The 20,576-nt window shown below is 46.8% G+C and overlaps 2 protein-coding genes and 1 long non-coding RNA gene across 5 annotated transcripts in view; 2 read left to right on the top strand and 1 right to left on the bottom strand.

The window, feature by feature from the left end:
• The window catches only part of Atf7ip (activating transcription factor 7 interacting protein), an 88,307-nt gene extending 86,400 nt beyond the window's left edge, over positions 1-1,907 (top strand). For 2 of the 3 annotated variants that reach the window (XM_029478190.1, XM_029478191.1), the window contains exon 15: positions 1,006-1,907. In XM_029478190.1, coding sequence (XP_029334050.1) covers positions 1,006-1,425 — 420 coding nt within the window. In that variant the 3' untranslated portion in view covers positions 1,426-1,907. The remainder of the gene's footprint in view (positions 1-1,005) is intronic. The other variant, XM_021165001.2, reaches the window with a different exon arrangement.
• A 28-nt stretch (positions 1,908-1,935) lies between these two features.
• LOC115031317 lies at positions 1,936-5,318 on the top strand. Its single transcript, XR_003836940.1, has 2 exons — positions 1,936-2,236; positions 4,506-5,318. It is a non-coding gene; the product is annotated as an uncharacterized LOC115031317 (long non-coding RNA).
• A 1,186-nt stretch (positions 5,319-6,504) lies between these two features.
• Plbd1 (phospholipase B domain containing 1) overlaps positions 6,505-20,576 on the bottom strand; it is a 53,706-nt gene continuing 39,634 nt past the window's right edge. The window contains exons 7-11 of the mRNA XM_021165697.2: positions 11,848-12,048; positions 11,573-11,713; positions 8,242-8,427; positions 7,175-7,281; positions 6,505-6,786 (exon numbers count right to left, since the gene is read on the bottom strand). Of these exons, the coding sequence (XP_021021356.1) occupies positions 6,616-6,786; positions 7,175-7,281; positions 8,242-8,427; positions 11,573-11,713; positions 11,848-12,048 (806 nt within the window). The 3' untranslated portion in view covers positions 6,505-6,615. The remainder of the gene's footprint in view (positions 6,787-7,174; positions 7,282-8,241; positions 8,428-11,572; positions 11,714-11,847; positions 12,049-20,576) is intronic.

Here is a 20,576-nt window from a genome sequence, read left to right on the forward strand (position 1 = left end):
TTTCTCTGTGTAGCTCTGGCTGTCCTGGAACTCACTCTGTAGACCAGGCTGGCCTCGAACTCAGAAATCCGCCTGCCTCTGCCTCCCAAGGGCTGGGATTAAAGGTGTGCGCCACCATGCCCAGCCCTCCTTTTCTTTCAACAGGGTTTCTCTCTATAGCCTTGGCTATCTTGGAACTCACTCTTTAGATCAGGCTGACATTGACCCTGGAAATCAGAGACCTACCTGCCTCTGCCTCTTAAGTGCTGGGATGAAAGGCCTTAGTCAGCATTGCCTGGCTACCACTTCCTTTTTGAAAGTAATATTATCAAAGGAAGGAGAGAGCTCTTCTTCCCTCTAGTAGAGGGTCATTTTAGACAACTCGAACTTATCTTGGGAAAACAGTACCGATCGAGGACTGATGCTCACTCTGACAGACAGGGTGATGGCCCAGGCTTCTGAGGTGACAGACAGTGCCTCAAACTCAGGTGTAAATCCCTTGCGTTATGACTTTGTATTTCTTAAAATCTAACTGCTGTGTTGTCATTAGTTTATCTTAAATGATGCACTGGTATTTGGAATGGATTTTGTTACAAAAGAACAGAAAATAAAGTATTTCCCTCTAAGTTTAGCCTTAAACAAAGTCATATTGTTCTGTGAGAGGATTATAACTGGTTTTAGGAGTACTTTAGCACATAGGTGAACATACATAGGATGTATAAGAACAAGTGCCGCTCTCAGAGAGGTTAGGTAGGAAGGCCGAGAGTTCTCCGTGGCTGTTCATTGTGTCTCTAGGATGCTGATATCCTTGTCCTCACAGGGTACTCTTAAGGCTGTTGCTGAAGGACTTTCTAGGCTTTCCTGCCCGGGTGGCAGCTGACATTGAGAGGTTGAGTAGCCAACCCAAGGCTGTGTGTGCTGTCTGCGAGCCCACACTCCCCAGTGCTTATAGCTGTGTGCTCACTAAGGTATCTTCTGAAATTGTTCAGGAATTGCTAGAAACCAATCCATCTCTTCTTCCGTTAGGAGCCCCCACGCCCTCTGCATCCAGCACCCTTACCAGAAGCCCCACAGCCCCAGCGTCTGCCCCCGGAAGCTGCCAGCACTTCTCTGCCTCAGAAACCACACTTGAAGTTAGCGAGAGTTCAGAGTCAGAACGGCATTGTCCTGTCGTGGAGCGTCCTGGAAGTGGACCGAAGCTGTGCTACTGTTGACAGCTACCATCTCTATGCTTACCACGAGGAGCCCAGTGCCACCGTGCCCTCACAGTGGAAGAAGATCGGGGAAGTGAAAGCCCTGCCCTTGCCCATGGCTTGCACTCTCACGCAGTTTGTGTCTGGCAGCAAGTACTATTTTGCGGTGCGCGCCAAGGACATTTATGGCCGCTTTGGGCCTTTCTGTGACCCTCAGTCCACGGACGTGATCTCTTCCTCCCAGAACAGTTAGACCTTGGAGTCGTGTAGCTTCGACTTTTGAAAGTTTCACATCTTGGGCTTGTTTTTAATCTTGTGCATGAAATTCATTGTAAAAATCCACCTTGTGCAAGATCTCCCGGACAGGTGACTGTATACACTACGTTTGTTTATAACCGGAAGCAAAATAAATTCAGCCCATAAAGCAAGCCTTCCCCTGAACAATTCAAACTTCGGGGTTTTGAAATGTATATTTATTCCTTGCTTTTTGGTTTTGAGACTGGGGAATATGTATGGGTGTTTGTGTATTTTCTTTTTTTTGAATTTTTAAATTTCTAGTTGTGTGTGTATCACAGTGTGATCTCCTGTTTTCCTCTCAAATTTACCTCTCTTCCAGAAGAAAGCATACTGCTGAGCGAATCTGAGGTGCAGAGCAGGCGGGACTCTGCCTCCAGAGGAGGCTAGAAGGTCAAAGAATCTAAATAAAACCCAAAGGAACGAAGGAAGGGAGGGAGGGAGGGAGGGAGGGCGGGAGGGAAAGAAAAGTATTGAGCTTAAAGTAGATGACTTGGAGCAGAGGAGATATTCCCTCTGTGTATTCCTTGATTTCTTCTGAGTTGCTGACGAGGTGAACAGTGGCCTCACCCCGAGTTCCTAATCTGGCTTCTCCTTTTGTGTTTGTGCCTTAACTACAGAATCCACAGACCACGTCCATTGTGGTAAATTCCTCTTTCAGCTTTTATTGGGTCTTTATTGCCACCAAAAACCCCACACCGTTTAAGCATTTTAGGAGCAAACTGTGAATGTGTGTTCTCCTCCTCCGTGACATCTCTACGGTCAGTTCAGTAAGTTGTGACTTACTGTTATGTTTTAAGAACATATTTTTGTTTTTGCCCATCTTTTAACTCTGCATAAAATAGGCCATATTGTTTAAGAACAATTTTCTTGAAGCCTGTTTAATAGCCATGTTACATTGCTAGAGAATCGGAAGGGAGTCCTGGTTCATCTCAGCACTCATGGGATAGAGTCTTTCAAAGGCAGTCAGTGCATGTCAGACTCCATGAAAGACCAGGGCGAAGCTCAGTCTCCTCAGATTCTCAGGAGGTCGTTCCTGCTTTAGTCTGAACGAACGGTTTCGGTGGTGCCAAGTGGCATCAGCTCTGGGTAGAGCCTAAACGCTACCCTCTGGGTCATTCCACACTGCAGGTAGATCTGCTTGCTTTACTAGTTCTTATTCCTTCAAAATGTTAGCAGACTCAGGTTCAGCCTTGCATTTCCAAGGCATGGCAGCTGCAGGGAATCAGGCAGGTGTTTTCGAGACCTGAGGGGAAGGCCAAGTGTTTAGGGATGAGTGAGGCCTCTGGAGTCTGAAGGCACTGGTGAGCTGTCTTCCCTTATGGTATTTTAAGTCCTTGCAAAGTCTACCTTTGCAAGCTGCACCAGCCGTTTTGTTCACTTGTCCTGGTATTAAAAGCAGGAGCCCCGTTCCCTGTGTGCATTTGCCTCTATGATGGCTTGGCTTACAGAAGGAATCGTTGAGTTAGAAAGAAATTGTCTTTGCTGACTTCATGGGGTGGTGTTCTATCATCTTTGGCGTGAACTTTGGTGAATGAAGGTAGCCTGCAGCTGGCAGGTGTAAATGGCTCCTAACTGTCACTCTGAGAAAGAGGAGAGCATGTGAGACCCACTTCCCACAAGTTCAGCTTGGGGAGCAGTCATGCAGCTAGGACCGCTGAGACTCATGGTCATGGGGAATGGTTGCCCAGGTCACCGCAAAGGGTTTGGAAAGGGAGAAATGACTTTCTAACTATACCTGAGCACCTCTCTGTACCAGGCGTGTTTCTGTTGTGTGGGTCCAGTGTTGGTCTTCTGTTCAGCATCATTCCTGTCTCTAGTAGAAAGTGCATATTCAAAATGGTCTTCACCAGCAGGTCTGCTCACTCGCTACTGAAAGTCTCTCTGGATGACTATGTTTGTTTATATTCAGTAATTATTTTATATTTACTAGTTCTTTTTAGAAAAGTTTTCCTAGTGTTAATAGAATCATGTGAAGAAAGCCCAATGGAATTCATATTATTTTATTGTTTTGGCTTTTACTTGGGTGGTTTTTTTGTCAAAGAAAAAAAAAAATCCCAAATAGTGGCTCTAGATGTAGATTTACTGTAGAAAGTAATTACAGAAACCTGTTTATTCCAGATTGGAAAGAAGGTATAGACAGAAACTAGTTGTGAAGAGGAAATGCACTTGTGAATCGTCTCCTCAGCTCACCGAGCAGGACGCGTGCCTCCTCGGGCAGCAGTGGTGCTGGGTTCCCGGAGGAGTGAGGCAGAATGCGGGTGCTGAGGGGCGCTGGCTTTGTCTTTGGCTGACTGTGGGGAGAGTGGGGGATAGTTTCCACCCTGGGATCTCTTCTCAAAGCATTACAAAGAAGCTCCATTGTCCCATTTTGGGGGATTCAAGTTTGCTACATTTTTAGCCTGACAATACTGGTAAGTGTTGTCTTAGTGGGAATCCTGGAAACTTCTGGAATCTCTAGATGAAGCGACAGATGCTTCTCGAGTAACTAGCAGTGACAGCCGACTGTCACTCCCTCATTTGCACTTTGTCTGAGTCCTTTTCACCCTGTTTTAAGTGTGAGTAAGCCTCTTTATGTTCTGGCTAAGGGCATACAGAAGCAGCTTGTTGTACCAGTTCACTTTACACGGCGGCTCTGTCCCTGGCTCCAGGCTCCGCTCCAGTCCGTCCTTCTACATCTGCAGAGTGCTTTCTGTACTGTGTGATGCAGTATGACTTTATGAAAGGAACAGAGCTTTCTTCCTTGGAAATACTTGTTGGGATAGCATTTGCCTCACAGAGAAGTGTTCTTCCCCGACCCCCACCTATGCCAGATAAAGGATACTTTTGCAAGCGTGAGGCATCTCTTCAGAGCTCTCTTCTAGTGTTGGACAGGTGTTCTGGGGGCTTGCTCCAGACGCTTTAAATATCCTCCCAGTTGCCACTTAGTGTCAGTGGGACATGACAGGGATGCCGCTTCCCATGTGTGTCCCAGTACTGTATGATTTAGAATGCTCTGTGTGGCATCCTCTCTTGACACGCTGTGATTTCACCCCGTAGGTACTACAAAGAAAGCCTTCCAAGTGTTCTCCTGACTCTTCAGACCATTTCAGTATCCTCAATATGGTCAATTTTTCCCACTTACCAGTGATTGGGTGGCCTGGTTGGTTCTCATGGAACTACACATGTCCTTGTACTATAGACAATAACCGTGTAATCATGTGTGATTCTGTCTTCCTTAATCATTTTCAGGGCAAATGACTTTAAAAAGATATTTAAGGGACACATAAAGATTAGAGCAATTATGAGGGGTTTGTTGGAGCAGGAGACTAATTTGTAAAACTCATCCCCTTGAGTCAGCAGAGAGGGGGGAGCTGACCGTCACTGCTCCCATCTGCCAATGGCTCTGTCATGTCTGAGCTTTTGTTTTGTGTTTTCTATGTTAGCAGTAGCTGAATACCTACCTATCATTTAAATATTTAAATGTACTATCTCTCTCCCCTTTTCTTTTTGTAAATAAGGGAACAAAGCAATCAAACACCTTCTGGGGGATCCTAGCTTGAGGATTTTATCAACCATTTCAAATGTAAATGTAAAAATCAGTCCCTGTAGGAAACTCGCATCCCCATTTCTGTTTGTTGCAGTTGGAAATGTAAATAAGATGCTGTAAGACCTCCCTTAAGGTCTAATGCTAACTGGGCAGTAGCAGGTTGGTTGCCCTATTTTTATTAGGTTTTGAAGGTTTTAATTTTCTTTCTTTCCTAAATGTACAGTAGAATGGTGTCCATGTGTAAGTGTCGACTGTAGTGGGGTTTGTCCAGCAGGCCTGAACTTTATACTTTGAAATAAATGACTGAGTTTTTAACATTCTGAGTACCCTGACTCATTCCGAGAGTTCTCAGTCCTTGTGTTTCTTTAAAAACTCCCACTTCCATCACAAAAACCCCTTGCTCCCTGTTCAGTGCCTTGTTCAGCAGTTCCCTCCCTGGTACTCCACCCAGATGTTGTGTCCTGGCTTTGGGAAAGTAGGAGTTATACAGAATTGCTGCCTGGTTAGATACGGTGTTTTCAACTAGTGAGAGAGGACAGCATGTCTAGCCTGCTGTCCATTAACAACCAGGAAGGATCCTTCCCCTGTTAGCAGCAGGGGAAGGAGAAAGACCGTGGGAAATGCAGGTGTCTCTAACAGGCCCTCGTCCTGCCTCCAGCTCCACTTGAACTTGGTTCTAGCCTGAACTGTGATTGATGTTTGCAGGCCTGGAAGGAGAACAGTGAACGGAGACAGGGTTTCTGTATCCTTCTGTGTATTTGTCTCACATATGTTTACTCTGTAGCTTTCTACCCTGTCCTCTATGGAAAATGGATGTGTGTAGGGCGATGGACCATGCCAGGAAACTTGGTAAGGTTGCGTGGGTTCTGAGACCCAGGTACCCATCTGCGGACTGTAGGCATCTCCCTGCTCCCTACCACATTCCTGGCCTGGAACACATGACACGCTCCCCACAATGGTCTTGTAGATCAGAACAGAGTTCTCCATGCTAATGAGATAGCTGGATGGGCTTTTAGCCAATTAGCTTCCCTTCTCAGACATTCCTTCCTGCAAAAGGTACCTAATCTCTGGTCCATCCCGAGGAAGTGGTATTTTCCATGATGAACGGTCAATAAACAATTTGAAACCAAGGACTGTCTCATCAAGAACTGCCGTGGGCAGCAAGGAGACAGCCTTCATCTACAGAGCCTCGCTGTCCAAGTCTCTGGCAGAAGGCCCCTTCAGCTCCCTGACTCACCTGCTGCTGAGCTAGAGTTCCCCCATTCATTCCCCAGCGCCCACAGGCCCCCAACTCCCCGTGACTGCTAGTGGCATCTGGATGTCCAGTTTAGGAGCCCCTGGCCCAGGGCTCCTCTGGAGTCAGGGAGCTGCAGCCCCAGCCTATGTCGTGTCTCACTTGGGCTGAGGCCCCATCCAAGGCCGCGTTCTTCCACCTCCAGTGGTGAGTCGGCACTTGGCACTTGGGCTACCCAGCGGCATTCCCAGCAAGGCTGAACACAGGACCGCAGGTGGGAATTTAATAGTTTTTATTAAGAGTACAGATGGGAAAATACAGCTGAGAGTGCCTTTGGTGTCCTACTCGCAGCTTTCTGTCATCTTCTCTATGTCTCACTTTTTGTCCTATGACAAAATTGGTTTCATGGTAACAAAATTAAAGTCAAAGACTTCTGGCATCCCCCGATGGAGCGTTTCATTGAACCGATTCCAGTTAAAAGGCGGGAGTCCATCTTGTACCGTGGGACCACTAATGGCATCGGCTTTATACTGAGATGCAAGAAAGATGTCTGCCACCTGGAAAAAGGGAGGAAAGCCCCTGAGAAGACCGTCTAAAATTTGACTGTGTAGTCTTCACCTCCCTTCTCGAGGCAGAGTGTGGTTTATGTATTTTATGTAATGAGTACTTTGTCTATGAGAGTATAGATGCCACATGCCTGCAGTACCAGTAGAAGCCTGAAGAGGGTAGTGCATATCCCAGAATTGGAGTTCAGATGGTTGTTAGCCAGCATATGAATGCTGAAAACCTACCAAAAATCTGTAGAGCCAGGTGTAGTTATATACAAAGCTGCTTCCTGAATTTAATATGTGGTTGGACAAACTGGCCTTTATGCTACAAAAACATCTTGCCTCAGGCCTAACTCCTTGTTAGGAGTAAATTGGAAAGCATCAGAGTGTCCGTTACCTTGGTGTCATAGCATCCTCCAGGGCTTGGACTGGCTCCGTTCAGGTCCTCACGACAGCAGATGGTACTGCAGGGATCCCCCTTGCTGTAGGGGTCCTCTTTGTAATCTAGGAGACACAGTGGTGAGGAAGAAGAGATGCGGGCTACTCTGAGATATACTTAGCAAGATTTTGGATCTATCCACGCCTGGATCATTAAAGAGTATATCCCACCAGCCTCCCCAGCCCAGCCTGCTTCTAGATACAGAGATCGCTCTAGGATTGCACTAGGAAGTACAAATCCCCAGTCCTGGGGCAGCCCCAAAGAACCCATACCCCAAAGAGGAAAGGGGGAGGGGGATGGAGAGGGAGAGAGAGAGAGAGAGAGAGAGAGAGAAGGTAACTGTGCACCACCATTTTCCACAGATGAAATACAAACTAGGCTTGGAAAGTCTTCACCAAAAGAAAGCATTTATGAGTATCCTTAGCTGCCTTTGTGCTTGGGAGGTGTGCTGGCAGGAGGCCGGGCGATGCTACGGAAATAGCCCTATGTGGATTATTTCTGTATTTTACATGTTTGTTTGTGTTTTTCTTTTTAGGGGGAGTGGGGTGTGAAGGGTCAGGTAAAAATAAAATCTGTAGAGCCAGGTGTAGTTCCAACACTCAGGAGGCAGAGCCGGGTTGATGAAGAATTCAGTTTTTGTGTCTGTATCTGTGCTAACAAGGGTGTGTGCACATAAGCATGCCATGGTGTGCTTGTGGAGGTCAGAAGAAAAGCTGTGGAAGTCAGCTCTCTCCTTTCACTGTGTGTGGGTCTAGAGGATCAAACTCAGGTCAGTAGGCTTGACAACAAGTGCCCTCTTCTGCTGAGCCACCCTACCAGCCTTTCAGAAATCTCTCGGAGGCTTTATAAAGGAAGCAACTGCTCTATTTGTTGAGCCATATGTGTACAGCATTAATAGTATCCGATATTGATTCCGATAATTTCTTATAATTCCCTCTCGTACAGAGATGACGAACTTACACAATTCTTCTTTCACAGGGAAGAGAAGGGGTTTTGCAGAATGACTCGAGAAATGTGCTACGTACTGTTGTATCGCATGATATATTTCATGGAAGCCATGTCCGTCACGTTCCCTTGGTCACGCCTGAAGATTTTGGCACGTGGAGCTAAGTCATAAGAGTAGTCCAAGCCCAGCTTGTGAACCAGCAGCGGGTAGCCACTCCAGTTGTAGATTGTCTTGTGGAAAGGGATATTATAGGAAGCCCAATATCCTGATGTGGGATGGAAGAGAAAGGTGGGGTTGGACAGAGGGAGATGGGAAGAGAGGGGGAACAAAAGAAGAAAGTCATTTAGTGCTGCTATATTTGGAAATTACCACATGTGTAATTATGATAGGAAATGAAGCTGCGGGCCACAGTGGTCCTTCTAAACTTCCCGAGGGAAGAGAAGAGAGCTGAGAAGCCTTTGGTTTTCACTGCAACTTGTTAGTACAATCTTAGAACCCAGAGAGTGGCATTGCTCTCCAGGGACCAGAAAAAGCGAAGGATGATGCAGTGTTCTGGGAGCCGCCTGAGGTCCATCATCTGCTGAGTAGGATGCCCCGGAGAGGACCACAGATGGTCATCACACTGGGAGCCGCCTGAGGTCCATCATCTGCTGAGTAGGATGCCCCGGAGAGGACCACAGATGCTCATCACACTGATGGAAGACACCACACTGGCATCAGGAAACCCAAGCTCTAGCTGGGTTTATGGATGAATAATTAGGTCTTAGGCGCTTAGCCCCATTTCATGTGTACAAGGGAAGGGGTGACCATAATGAGTGGGCATGGGGTGCAGGTGGTCTCTTGTGTACTGAACACATTTCCCAGGACCCATGGTCATCCAGAACTGTACCTCAAGCCACTAAGCACCAGACGTGTAAAACAATTCTAGCAACATCTTGGATTACACCAGACTATTGCCTACAGAATCCTCAGTTAAAATAAGGGAGACTCTAGCTACTATGGGAATCAATATGGAGGTTTCTCAACAAACTGCAGGGATGTGCTCGAGCTATAACAGCGCCTGGGAATTCACATCTTAAATCAACATACCACACTGACCCCTGGGCATCTGTGTTTACTGTCCTACTGTTTACAGTAGCTAACCAATAGAACTAGTCCACTGTTCAACAACAAACAAGAAAATGTGACATTTATACTCCGTAGACTTTATTCGACCACAAAAACATTTCATCTGCAGGGAAGGATGCATCTGAAGATGATCACATGAAGGGAAATGAGCCAGACTCAGAAAGACTGTGTTTCTGTCTGTGTGCTTTCTATACAAGATGCAAAAGTAGAATTGAGGGAGGGGCTAGCAGGAAGAGGGTGGAACCAGGGAGGAGTATAGCAGATGGATGAGGTCAAAGGGCATGGGGGACTTGAATGAGAACGTCTTGATGAAGCCTATCACTTATAGTGAATTGATTCCAATGTGAAGAATTAGGAGTTGGTCCACTTGCTTGCATTTTCACCAAGGCTTAGTGGCCAAGTAAGCAAGTTTCTGCACTTTGCTGCTGTTGGTATAGCAATGAAGTGTGCATATGGTATGATAATACCTCCTCATGGGGAACCCCTCATACGTGTGTAAGATATTGATGCTATCGTGTGTGTGTGTGTGTGTGTGTGTGTGTGTGTGTGTGTGATCTAGTTATGAAGTTCCCTATCCCCACATTCTCAAGCCTTGCTCGCTAACTGGTGATGCCACCAAGAGGTCATGGGTCCCAGTTAGACTGATAAAGCACTCACAGATTCTTCTGTCGCTAAGTGGGTTATCAGCAGAATGGGCCTAGATGGAGGAAGTACTCCACCTTCGAAGGTCGCACCGTGACCTGGGTTATCCCTGTGCCTCTTCCTCCTCACCACTGTGATGAGGATGGTTTTCCTCTACCATGTGTGTCGGACAGGATGCTCTACCTCACCAAGGGTCCAGAAAACACAGGCTGAGAAAGTGACTCTCAGGTAAATCTACCTCTTTTAAGTTATCATCACGAGATTTGTCATGGGGAGGGAAGGGGATGATTAGCATGTAAGTAATGTCTTTAGGAGGGGACACAGGCAGTAAAAAGATAGTTCAAGCCCATTTTGTCAGATTTGGGGGTAGCTCTTTTTCCTACCAAATTAGTTCAGTTCGGATCATATTTTTCTACCAAATAACTTAGTACCAAAACAATAACTTCTGGCATTAGAGTTCTGGGATTTTAATAGTAAATAGATGACTGGTGGGTCTGCATCAGGACTGCATTTGAAGAGAGTAAGGTTTTGAGAGATTGAGTCATTTACCTGAGACATTGAGAAGCCAAGATTCGTTCCCTAGCTTCACCTGCCTGCGATATACCCTTGGTGACCACAGCCAGCATCTCTGATCCCTCCTACTAATGGGACCCTCTTTAGGTTCTACCAGGCCCGGTACCTCAGACCTTATTCCAGCTCTTCCCATTCTGGGCTATATGATGCTCCAGTTTCTAGAGAGAAACCATGTGGCATCTTCGCTTTCCCAGCCTGAGCCAGAGTAACGCCCCAGAGATGTGCTCAGTGGAACTTACAATTTAGCCCTCAGAATTCCAGAAAGAAGGCGACTTTAGAGCTGTTAGAGGTCAGAGGTCACAAGGCTTGACGACATCCCAACCTCCCATGAGAGAATGAAGTGCCCACTCACATGTTTGTTAAGCATGATGATTTTTTTTTTTTTTTCCGAGACGGGGTTTCTCTGGATAGCCCTGGCTGTCCTGGAACTCACTTTGTAGACCAGGCTGGCCTCAAACTCAGAAATCCACCTGCCTCTGCCTCTGCCTCTGCCTCTGCCTCCCGAGTGCTGGGATTAAAGGCGTGCGCCACCACAGCCCGGCTAAGCATGATTGTTGATTCTTTACCAGGTTGCCCGTCACTGCCAGCCCTGCCAGCCACTCGCACACAGCACATCCCACATCAGACGCACTAGTCTTAACTTTCAACCTGATAGGATCTAGGACAACCTGGCAGAGAATCTCCAGGAGGGATTGCTTAGATCTGGTTGGCCTGTGTGTGTGCATGTCTGGAGGACAATTGTCTTAACTGATCTGGGAGGACACCTGGAAGTGGTGTCACAGTAGCTCACCCTGGATCTGGGCCCTGGACTACAGAAGAGCCAAGAAAGCTGGCTGAGCGGTAAACGTGTGTGCACGCCCTTTCTCTCCACTCTTGATTTCAGACATGGTATGATTAGCTGCTTCAGCTTCCTGCCTCGACCTGACCACCGTGGTGAGCTGTAGCATGGATTTGTGAGTTTTCCATCGATACTTTACTTTTTTCCCTGCCGCAGGGTATCACAACAACATAAATGAAAGCAGCACAGTATTGGCACACAGTCCTGACAGAGTAGGGAGAGAAGGTACCTTTTCTTAGGACATTGGTTTGATCGGAGTATTCTACATATGTAGGGATTTGCTCCACGATATAGAGAGTGCCTTTGTCCAGGCTTCTATTGATGGTCACCTTCTTTAGGTCCAGGACCATGTACTGGTTGTTGTAGGTACCTGAAATGTTGGAAGACACAAGGCGACAGGGATATGCCTCAACTGGTTAAGTGATTAATAACGTCAACTGGTTAACAACTGTAAGGTTACACATAGGCACATAGGCCTTAGGACTACTGTACAGAACCACTTACCAGAGTTGTGCTGTGAAAATATCTGCGCCCACTCCTTACCACCCTCGGCCATCATGTTAGCCACACGGACTCTTTGCCAGGCCAGGAGAGTCTCGGGCACCACCTGCTTCAGCAGGGTTTTATTGTACACACTGTTGGTGGTCTGCAGCAATATCAGGCCACTGCTGAGAATGTAAAAATCATCCAGAGACTCCAAGAACCCTGGAAGAAGACAAACGCACAGGTCATCACATGCCCACAGGGCCCACACAGCCACCGTCATCACAGGGCTTCGCATACACAGTGGGTCTGGCAATGTAGAAGCTATGGCTTGCTTTGCTCTGTAGCAGGCACTCCCAGCTTTGGCCCAGCTACTTGGTAGTTACTAAGCTGAAGTGTGCACAGGTGCCAGTAGAGCCCATAACCTTCTAGACTGTCTAAAAAGCCTGGATATCTGAGGTGTGTGTGTGTGTGTGTGTGTATGTGTGTGTGTGTGCCTTTGCTAGGCAGTTAAGAATTTAGATGTCGGGCTGGAGAGATGGCTCAGTGGTTAAGAGCTCTGACTGCTCTTCTGAAGGTCCTGAGTTCAATTCCCAGCGACCACATGGTGGCTCACAACCATCCATAATGAGATCTGATGCCCTCTTCTGGTGTGTCTGAAGACAGCTACAGTGTACTTAGATATAATAATAAATCTTTGGGCTGGAGGGAGCTGGGCTGACCAGAGTGAGCCACCTCCATTCCCAGCAACCACATGAAGGCTCACAGTACAGTGTACCCATATACATAAAATAAATACATCTTTAAAAAATGTAAATGTCTTTCTTCTTCTCCTCCTCCTCCTCTTCCTCCTCCTCCTCTTCCTCCTCCTCCTTTTCTCTCTGTTCTTTATGAATTTTATTGGAGTCTTTATGACTTTTAATCATGGATGAATCTACATGTGTAAATCTGAACCTGGCTTTGAAAGTAGGCTTTGACACCCTGGTTCACAGAGTCTTCTAAATGTTGGAGACAGTGTAGGCTTATGTTGAGGTCTGGGCTGGGTGAGAGTGGACAGGTAGACCAGACACAACTGGACCATTGTCAGCAACTGATAAAGGTCTACAATTGAGAGTGTTAAAGAAATGTCTGAGAACCCAGGGGTAGGCTAGGCACTGGAAAGAGGCCAGACGGAGTGCGCTCGCTCTGTCCACCATGTGCACACATAGCGAGGCACCAGCTCTAAGAAAGGACTTTCCCAGACAGCCTGTCTGCCGTTGCCCTCACCTTGAACTTCCCAGTGTGTAGAACTGCAGGCAACACACTTGTGTTTGGAGGTTATCCAGTCTAAACTCCTCTGTTAGGATGGAATCGACCAACATAGGCTCAGATGTCTACCTTTTTATAGCAACCCCATTCTTTTTGGCATAGCTGAGCATTACTATCCACATGCTATTATTATCTAGACTGTTTTTCACTTAACATTTTGTCTATGTTATTTATTTACACCCAGCAGGTCATTGTTGTATGTATATGTGTGCAGATACTTGGACTGTGTGCAACACAGCTGGAGGGCGAAGAACAACTTTGTGCAGCTGCTTCTTGTCCTGGTTGTTGTTTGTTTGTTTTTGTAAGCATGCCACGATCTTGAATGTATCTGGGAAGACAGAACCTTATTTGAGAACAAGCCTCTGTCAGACGGCCTGTAGGCAAGCCTGGGGGTCATCATCTTGATTATCGATTGACATGAGAAAGCCCAGAAGTCACGGCTGATGCTATCTCTGGCCTGGTAGCCCTGGTGTGTATAAGACAGCAGGCTGAATAAGCCGGTGTAAGCTGAACTCCTCTATGGACTCTGCTTCATTCAGTTCCTCCCTCCACATTCTTGACTCAAGCTCCTGCCCTGATGTCCCTCAGTGATGGGCTATAGGCTATGAGCGGAAAGAGACCCTTTCTTCTCCAAGGCGCTTTTGGTCCTGGTGTTTATCACAACAGGACAAACGCTAGCAGTTTTTTCTTCCCACCTTTCCATGGGTCCCAGGGACTGACCTTAGACCGTTAGGATTTCAAAGCAAGCTTTTTTTCCCCCACTGAGTGATCTTGTTGGCCCTTAGTATTACAGTTTTGGGGTATTTAAATTTTTAAAAATTTTATGTGTATTAATGGTTTGCCTGTATATATGTATGTATACTATACAACACATATGTGCAGTGCCTGAGGAGGCCAGAAGAGGGCATCAGAACCCCTGGAACTTGGAGTTACAGACAGTTATGAGCTGCCATGTAGGTGCTGGGAACCAAACCCCAGGTTCCCTGCAAGAGCAGCAGGTGCTCTTAAACACTGAGCCATCTCTGGGGGGCCCTGGTTTTGGTTTCTTAACTAAAAAGTAAAACTGTGCATATCTATGGAGTACATCTGATATTTAAATAAATATACATTGTGAATGGCTAACTCAACCTCTTTAATGTGTATATATATATATGTGTGTGTGTATATATATACATCATATATATATGTGTGTGTATATATATATATATATATATATATATATATATTTCTTTATACCAACTTCCTTTCACACCTAAAACATTAGCCTTTTCATGTACATTAATGACTAAAGCAACAGGAGTTTTATGATTTTTTTTCAGCCCCCTCCCCAGAGAATGAAAACAAATGCCCTCTGTCTGCGTACAAAGGGCACTCATACAGGAAACAGTTGAACCCCCCACTCCCAATGATGTGTATCACTGTGCAGCTTCTAGGAGCCTGGGATGGGCCAGGCAGGGTTGGAGTCCAGTTTATGGGTTACATAAAGCCAAAGTCTGGCCAGATGTGGTGGCCCGGTCTGAATCCCAGTGCTTCTGAGGTGAGAGAAGCAGATCTGGGTTTGATGGTCATGGCCAACTTGGGCTACATGAAACCCTTATCCGCCTCAACAAACGAAAGCAAGGAACAAGAGGACTTGAAAGATGAGAATGCATTTCAGTCACGTGGACAGCTTACACCAAGCCTGGCTATCCGCACTTCACCTCTGACAGCCTGAGGCTGATGACATCATTCGGCTCTCACAACCTGTTTAAGGTCCGGAGTTTCAGAGTAAGAATCTTAATGGTAAGAGGAGTGTCCGACTGAACGAGATTCTCCAAGGCTGGGTCAGCTTACACAAAAGAATTACGGAGCAAAAGTGAATTTCCTACTCCAGCGTGCAGGCTTGATGGCGCACCCTTGAATGCAATTTTAGTGAGTACCCTCTCTGGGAAGATACAGGCTGGATATGGGACAGAAGCTGGGACAAGTTTCAGGGACAGCTCATTCATTTCTAAGTCCCTTTTACAGTGCTCAAACAACAATCAGGCATGGCCTCTGTGGGCGAGCCCTGGAGAAGGAGGATCCTAGCAGGTAGAATGCAGGTTCGCTAAGTCCCTCCTTGCTGTAGTACTCTCTCTGGACACAAGGGGGCAGGCGTTTTTTTGTAAATGAGTGCCTGAGAGCCTCTCATTGCAGAGTAAGGGTCAGTAAGAGACCAGAGGATAGAAAAATACAGCCTGCCTAGAGTTCTTGAACAGCAAAAACAAAAGTGATGAATTGGGTTGCAAAAGCTACTCGAGGAGGGCGACTCGATATTGTCGAGCTTAAAAACAGCAAGCAAAACATTAAAGGAGGATACCAAGTCCCCATGCTTGGCCATAAAGGGAAACAGCGTTCCTGTCAATCCTAACCTCGCTGCCATCCCCCAAAGGCAGCTCTGGAAGGCAGATCATTCTCAGTTAAGGGGAAAAGGAGAAATGCCAGTGTCCTATAAACGCCCGCCCTCAGATAGCATCCCATGGTAACTTTGTTGCTGAGGTTAAGAAGTAGTGAGTCTTTTTCAGTAAACAAAGCCCACCTTAATAAGGGCCAAGTGAGGAAGCAGGGAAAGGCACCGGCCGCCAAGCCTGACAATCTGAGCTCTGTCCCTGAAACCCACTCCTGACCTCCACATGTGTGTTATGACATGCACATACACACACACACACACACACACACTGGATATCACTAAAACACAAGGAGCCAAAACGTCGAGACTGGCAGCAGTCTGTGATCAACAATGCTTTTCTAGGCTGGCTAACCTTTCCTGCCTGGGAAAGGAGCCTGAGCTATCCTGTTCTCTAGCATGGAGTGAGCATCCAGAGAACAAGTGGGGTACAGAGGTGCAGGGTCTCTCTGTAGCTCTGTGGTCTAAAAATACTCGCTGGAAAGTCTGGGCTGGAGGAGGAGATGCTTGTAATCCTAGTACTTGAGAAGCGGAGGCAGGGGGTCAGCCCAAGTGTGAGTCCAGCAAGGCTAATAAGAGTTCCTAGGCTACAGGATGAGATCCTATCTCAAAAAGAACAAACAAACCAAAACCAAAAAACAAAACAAAACAAAAAAAACCCAAAAGAACAAACTAACAAACAGAAAACCAAACCCCAAAAAATCAAATTTATAACTTTCTTACAGTACTTTTCTATTTTGATAAATGCTAATCTTTTATACTGACAATGTATAAATTGAACATACTGTACTTCTATTTGATAGGGAAAGACAGAGTCACAGAGAGAGGCCTGTCAGTTTCTGTCAGCCTCGGAGGAGTTGGGAATGAATCCTTGTAGACTAGGGGCTGACTGCTGCGTACTTCAATTCATACGCAGCTCAGTTCCTGGTGGCAAACCGGGTAGGCTGCGGTTAACTCTGTCTGCACTCCCTGCCACATGACTGCACCATCTCCCAGTCGTATTATTGAATTCTCCCTTAACACCAGGCTGAATTTGGGATTTGTTCAAAGCAGAGGACTCAGGAGACCACCACTCACTTGTGCTTAGTCCTGTGGCTTTGAGCTACCTGGAGAAGGAGCTGGCTTCTTCTCTAAGATGGAACACACCCTGTAAGTGCTGTCCAGCTCCTGTCAGTTGATCCAGAACATTCAACATCAGAGATCTGAAGAGCCAGCTATGAAGCCCACAGCCAACCTACGGGACTAAGGGCTCCTCAGAGATGCCTAGAGAGACCCACCTTGCCAACCTAAAAATGCAATAGTGATCACAGACTGCTTCCAGTCCCCACGTTTTGGTTCCTTGTTTTTATGTAGTCGTAGGAAACAGATGTGGTGACCGTAATTCAGTTACACAATACATTGCCTTTAATTGGCTTGCTTTGCTTTGATTTTTTTTTTTTTTTTGGTTGGGTTGTTTTGGCTTGGGGTGTGTGTGTGTGTACACATTTGAGATGGGTCTTCCTATGTAGGCCTGGCTAATTTGGAACTTGCTATGGGAATACCAGGTTAGCCTCAAATTCTCAAATTCATACCTGCTCCTGCCTCCCAATGTAGGACTGAAGATGTCTGTCCAATACCATACCCAGATTAAAAAAAATATTAAATTATATTTGTTTGTTTAAGTAAGTGTGTGTGTGTGTGTGGAGAGAGAGAGAGAGAGAGAGAGAGAGAGAGAGAGAGAGAGAGAGAACTAATATCCAAAATAAAGAAGTCAGAAGTTAGACAGCAACAAACCACATATCCCAATTAAAAAATGGGACACAGAGTCAAACAGAATTCCCAACAGAGGAATACCGAATGGTGGAGAAACTCAGGAAGAAATGTTCAACATTCTTCGTCATCAGGGAAATACAAATCAAAACAAGCCTGAGATTCCATCTTACACCAGTCAGAATGGCTAAGATCAGAAACTCAGGTGACAACACGTGCTGGCGAGGATGTGGAGAAAGAGGAACACTCCTCCATTGCTGCTGGGGATGCAACTTGTGCGACCACTCTGGAAAACAACCCGGCAGTTCCTCAGAAAATTGGGAATAGTTCTACCTGAGGAACCAGCTACACTGCTCCTGGGCATAGACCTCCAAGATGCTACACCCTATCGCAAGGACAGGTGCTCTACTATGTTCATAGCAAATAGCCAGAATGGAAGAATGAATAAGAACATGTGGTACATCTACACAATGGAATACTACTCAGCTATTAAAAACAAGGACATCGTGAAATTTGCAGGCAAATGGATGGAAATAGAAAATATCATCCTGAGTGAGGTAACCCAGACCCACAAGGACACGCACGTTATGTACTCACTGATAAGTGGATATTAGTCATACAATACCCAGGATCTATCCCACAGTCCCAACGAAGCTAAACTAGAAGGAAGGTCCAAGTCAGGATGCTTGGATCTCACTTAGAAGAGGGAATAAAATAATCATGGGAGGCAGAGGTAGGGAAGGAACTGAGTGAGGGAAAGATGGGGAGGGGAATGGGGGTGTTCGGGATCAGATGTGGGGGGACAGGAGAGAGTCCCAGGGGGCCAGGAGAGTGAATGTAAATTGGTGGCTGGCAGGGTTGGGGGGGGCATCTGTAGAATGTGCCAGACACCTGGAATGTGGGAGGCTCCCTGGAGCCTATGCAGGGGGTGGGGGGGGGGTGACTTTAGCTGAGATTCATGGAACCTTAAGTGGTCACCTCCAGTAGCCAGGCAGAACCCCCCAGTGGAGGGATGGGAACCCCCAATACACCCACAAAACTTTTTACCCAAAATTTTTCCTGTCAACAAGAAATGCAGGGACAGAAATGGAGCAGAGGCTGAGGGAATGGCCAACCAATGACTGGCCCAACTTGAGACCCATCCCATGGGCAAGCACCAGTCCCTGACACTATTAATGATACTCTGTTGTGCTTGCAGACAGGAGCCTAGCATAACTGTCCTCTGAGAGACTCCACCCAGCAGCTGACTGCAAAAGATGCAGAGACCCACAGCCAAACGGTGAACAGAGCTGGGACTCTTATGGAAGTGTGAGGGGGGAAAGATTGAGGGCCCTGAAGGGGACAGGAACTCCACAGGAAGACCACCAGAGTCAACTCCCCTGAACTCTTGAGGCTCTCAGAGACTGAACCACCGACTAAAGTGCATACCTGAGTTGGATTCAGGTCCACACCACACATATGTAACAGATGTGCAACTTGGTCTTCATGCAGGTCTCCCAATAACTGCAGCGGGGACTGTCCCTAAAACTCGGTGGGTTCTGTTCCCCTGGCTGGGCTGCCTCAGTGGGAGAGGATAGCCTAGCCCTGCAGAGACTTGATGTGCCAGAGTGGGGGTGGGGTCGGGGGAGCCCCACCCTCTCAGAGGAGAGGGAAAGAGGGTATGGGGGAGGGACTGTGTGAGAGGGGAGATGGAGGGGGCAGCAATCCGAATGTAAAGTGAATAATTCATAAATAAGAGTACTGTCCGAAGCATACACACGAGATTCTGTTTTCTTATATTTTTACTTTCTGTTTTCATGTTTGAGGGGAAGTTGGATGGGTAAAGGGCGGAAACGGATGGGTAAAGGACGGAAACGGATGGGTAAAGGACGGAAACGGATGGGTAAAGGACGGAAACGGATGGGTAAAGGGCGGAAACGGATGGGTAAAGGGCGGAAACGGATGGGTGGAGAGATGAGTGGGATTGTGGTGCATAATGTGACATTTCACAAAGAATCAATAAAAAGTTAAAAAAAAAAAAAAAGTGTGGGCCAGGCGTGGTGGCGCACGCCTTTAATCCCAGCACTCGGGAGGCAGAGGCAGGTGGATTTCTGAGTTTGAGGCCAGCCTGGTCTACAAAGTGAGTTCCAGGACAGTCAGGGCTATACAGAGAAACCCTATCTCGAAAAACCAAAAAAAAAAAAAAAAAAAGTGTGTATGCTCAAGCGTGCTGTGGCATGCGCGTGGGTCAGGGAGGTCAGAGAATAACCAGAGTGAGTCAGTGCTGTCCACACGGGCCCCACAGAGTGAATCTGGGGCATCCAGGCCGGCAGCTTGCACCTTTATCTGCTAAGCTATCTGGCAGGCTGCCACCTTACTTTTTGAGAAAGGATCCTCAGTGTGGCTTTTTTTTTTTTTTTCTTTTCTGTCTCAGTATATCAGTATATAAACTCTACTAAGGAAGGGAATTTTGTCGTATTAACTCATACCTGTCCATTTCAGCATCATGAGAAGGTGTCAAAGGTTTAACATACGGAAGTGCTCAATAAATAACTGTTAAATTTATTGAAGAAGAAATAGTGAATAATGTTTATGCATCTATGGCACTTGGGGCTCCTCACTCTGGAAGGATGGAAGCCATTCTTTGACCTACAAACACACACACACACACACACACACACACACACACACAGAGCAAGTCAGGAATCATCTTGGACAGGCTTGGAACACAGTTCTTTTCTGGCCGCACACCCCTGACAAGGGTGATGGGGACAGATGTACAGTCGTGCAAAAGAAAACGATTCACACGAACCATGAGGAGACTGCAACAGGAACAGCAAAGCGAGTCCTGGGGGCTGTGCTGCGCATGCAGGGAGGAGTTGGGAGGTCACTGGGTGGCCAGTTCAGCCTGAGGAGAATAGCAATATGGGGGTGGGATTGTTGGAGCTTAAAGGGAGGACACTCCCCGAGCCAGGTGGTGGAAGATGACTAAGACAGGTGTGTCCCTCAGAAGACGTCGCATCCTGGGACGGTGCCAAAGGAGATAAAACACACCCAAAAGGGAGTCTAAGGAAACCAGAATCAAGCAAAATCTTCCTGTAATCCTTTGCAATGAGTGTCCCGCTTCCTTTTATTCTTCCTTCGTCCCTCCCTAGATTCAAGCTGGGAACTTGGCCCTGTGTTTACCTGTGATTCATTTGTATAGATTTTACAAAGTCTCCTGTGGTCTCCCTTCCCCCAGCCTGGAACCTGCCTGCTCTAGGGTGGAGCTACCGGCTCATTCGTCCTG

The sequence above is a fragment of the Mus caroli genome, chromosome 6 (assembly GCF_900094665.2).
Source record: "Mus caroli chromosome 6, CAROLI_EIJ_v1.1, whole genome shotgun sequence".
Taxonomy (NCBI): Eukaryota; Metazoa; Chordata; class Mammalia; order Rodentia; family Muridae; genus Mus; species Mus caroli.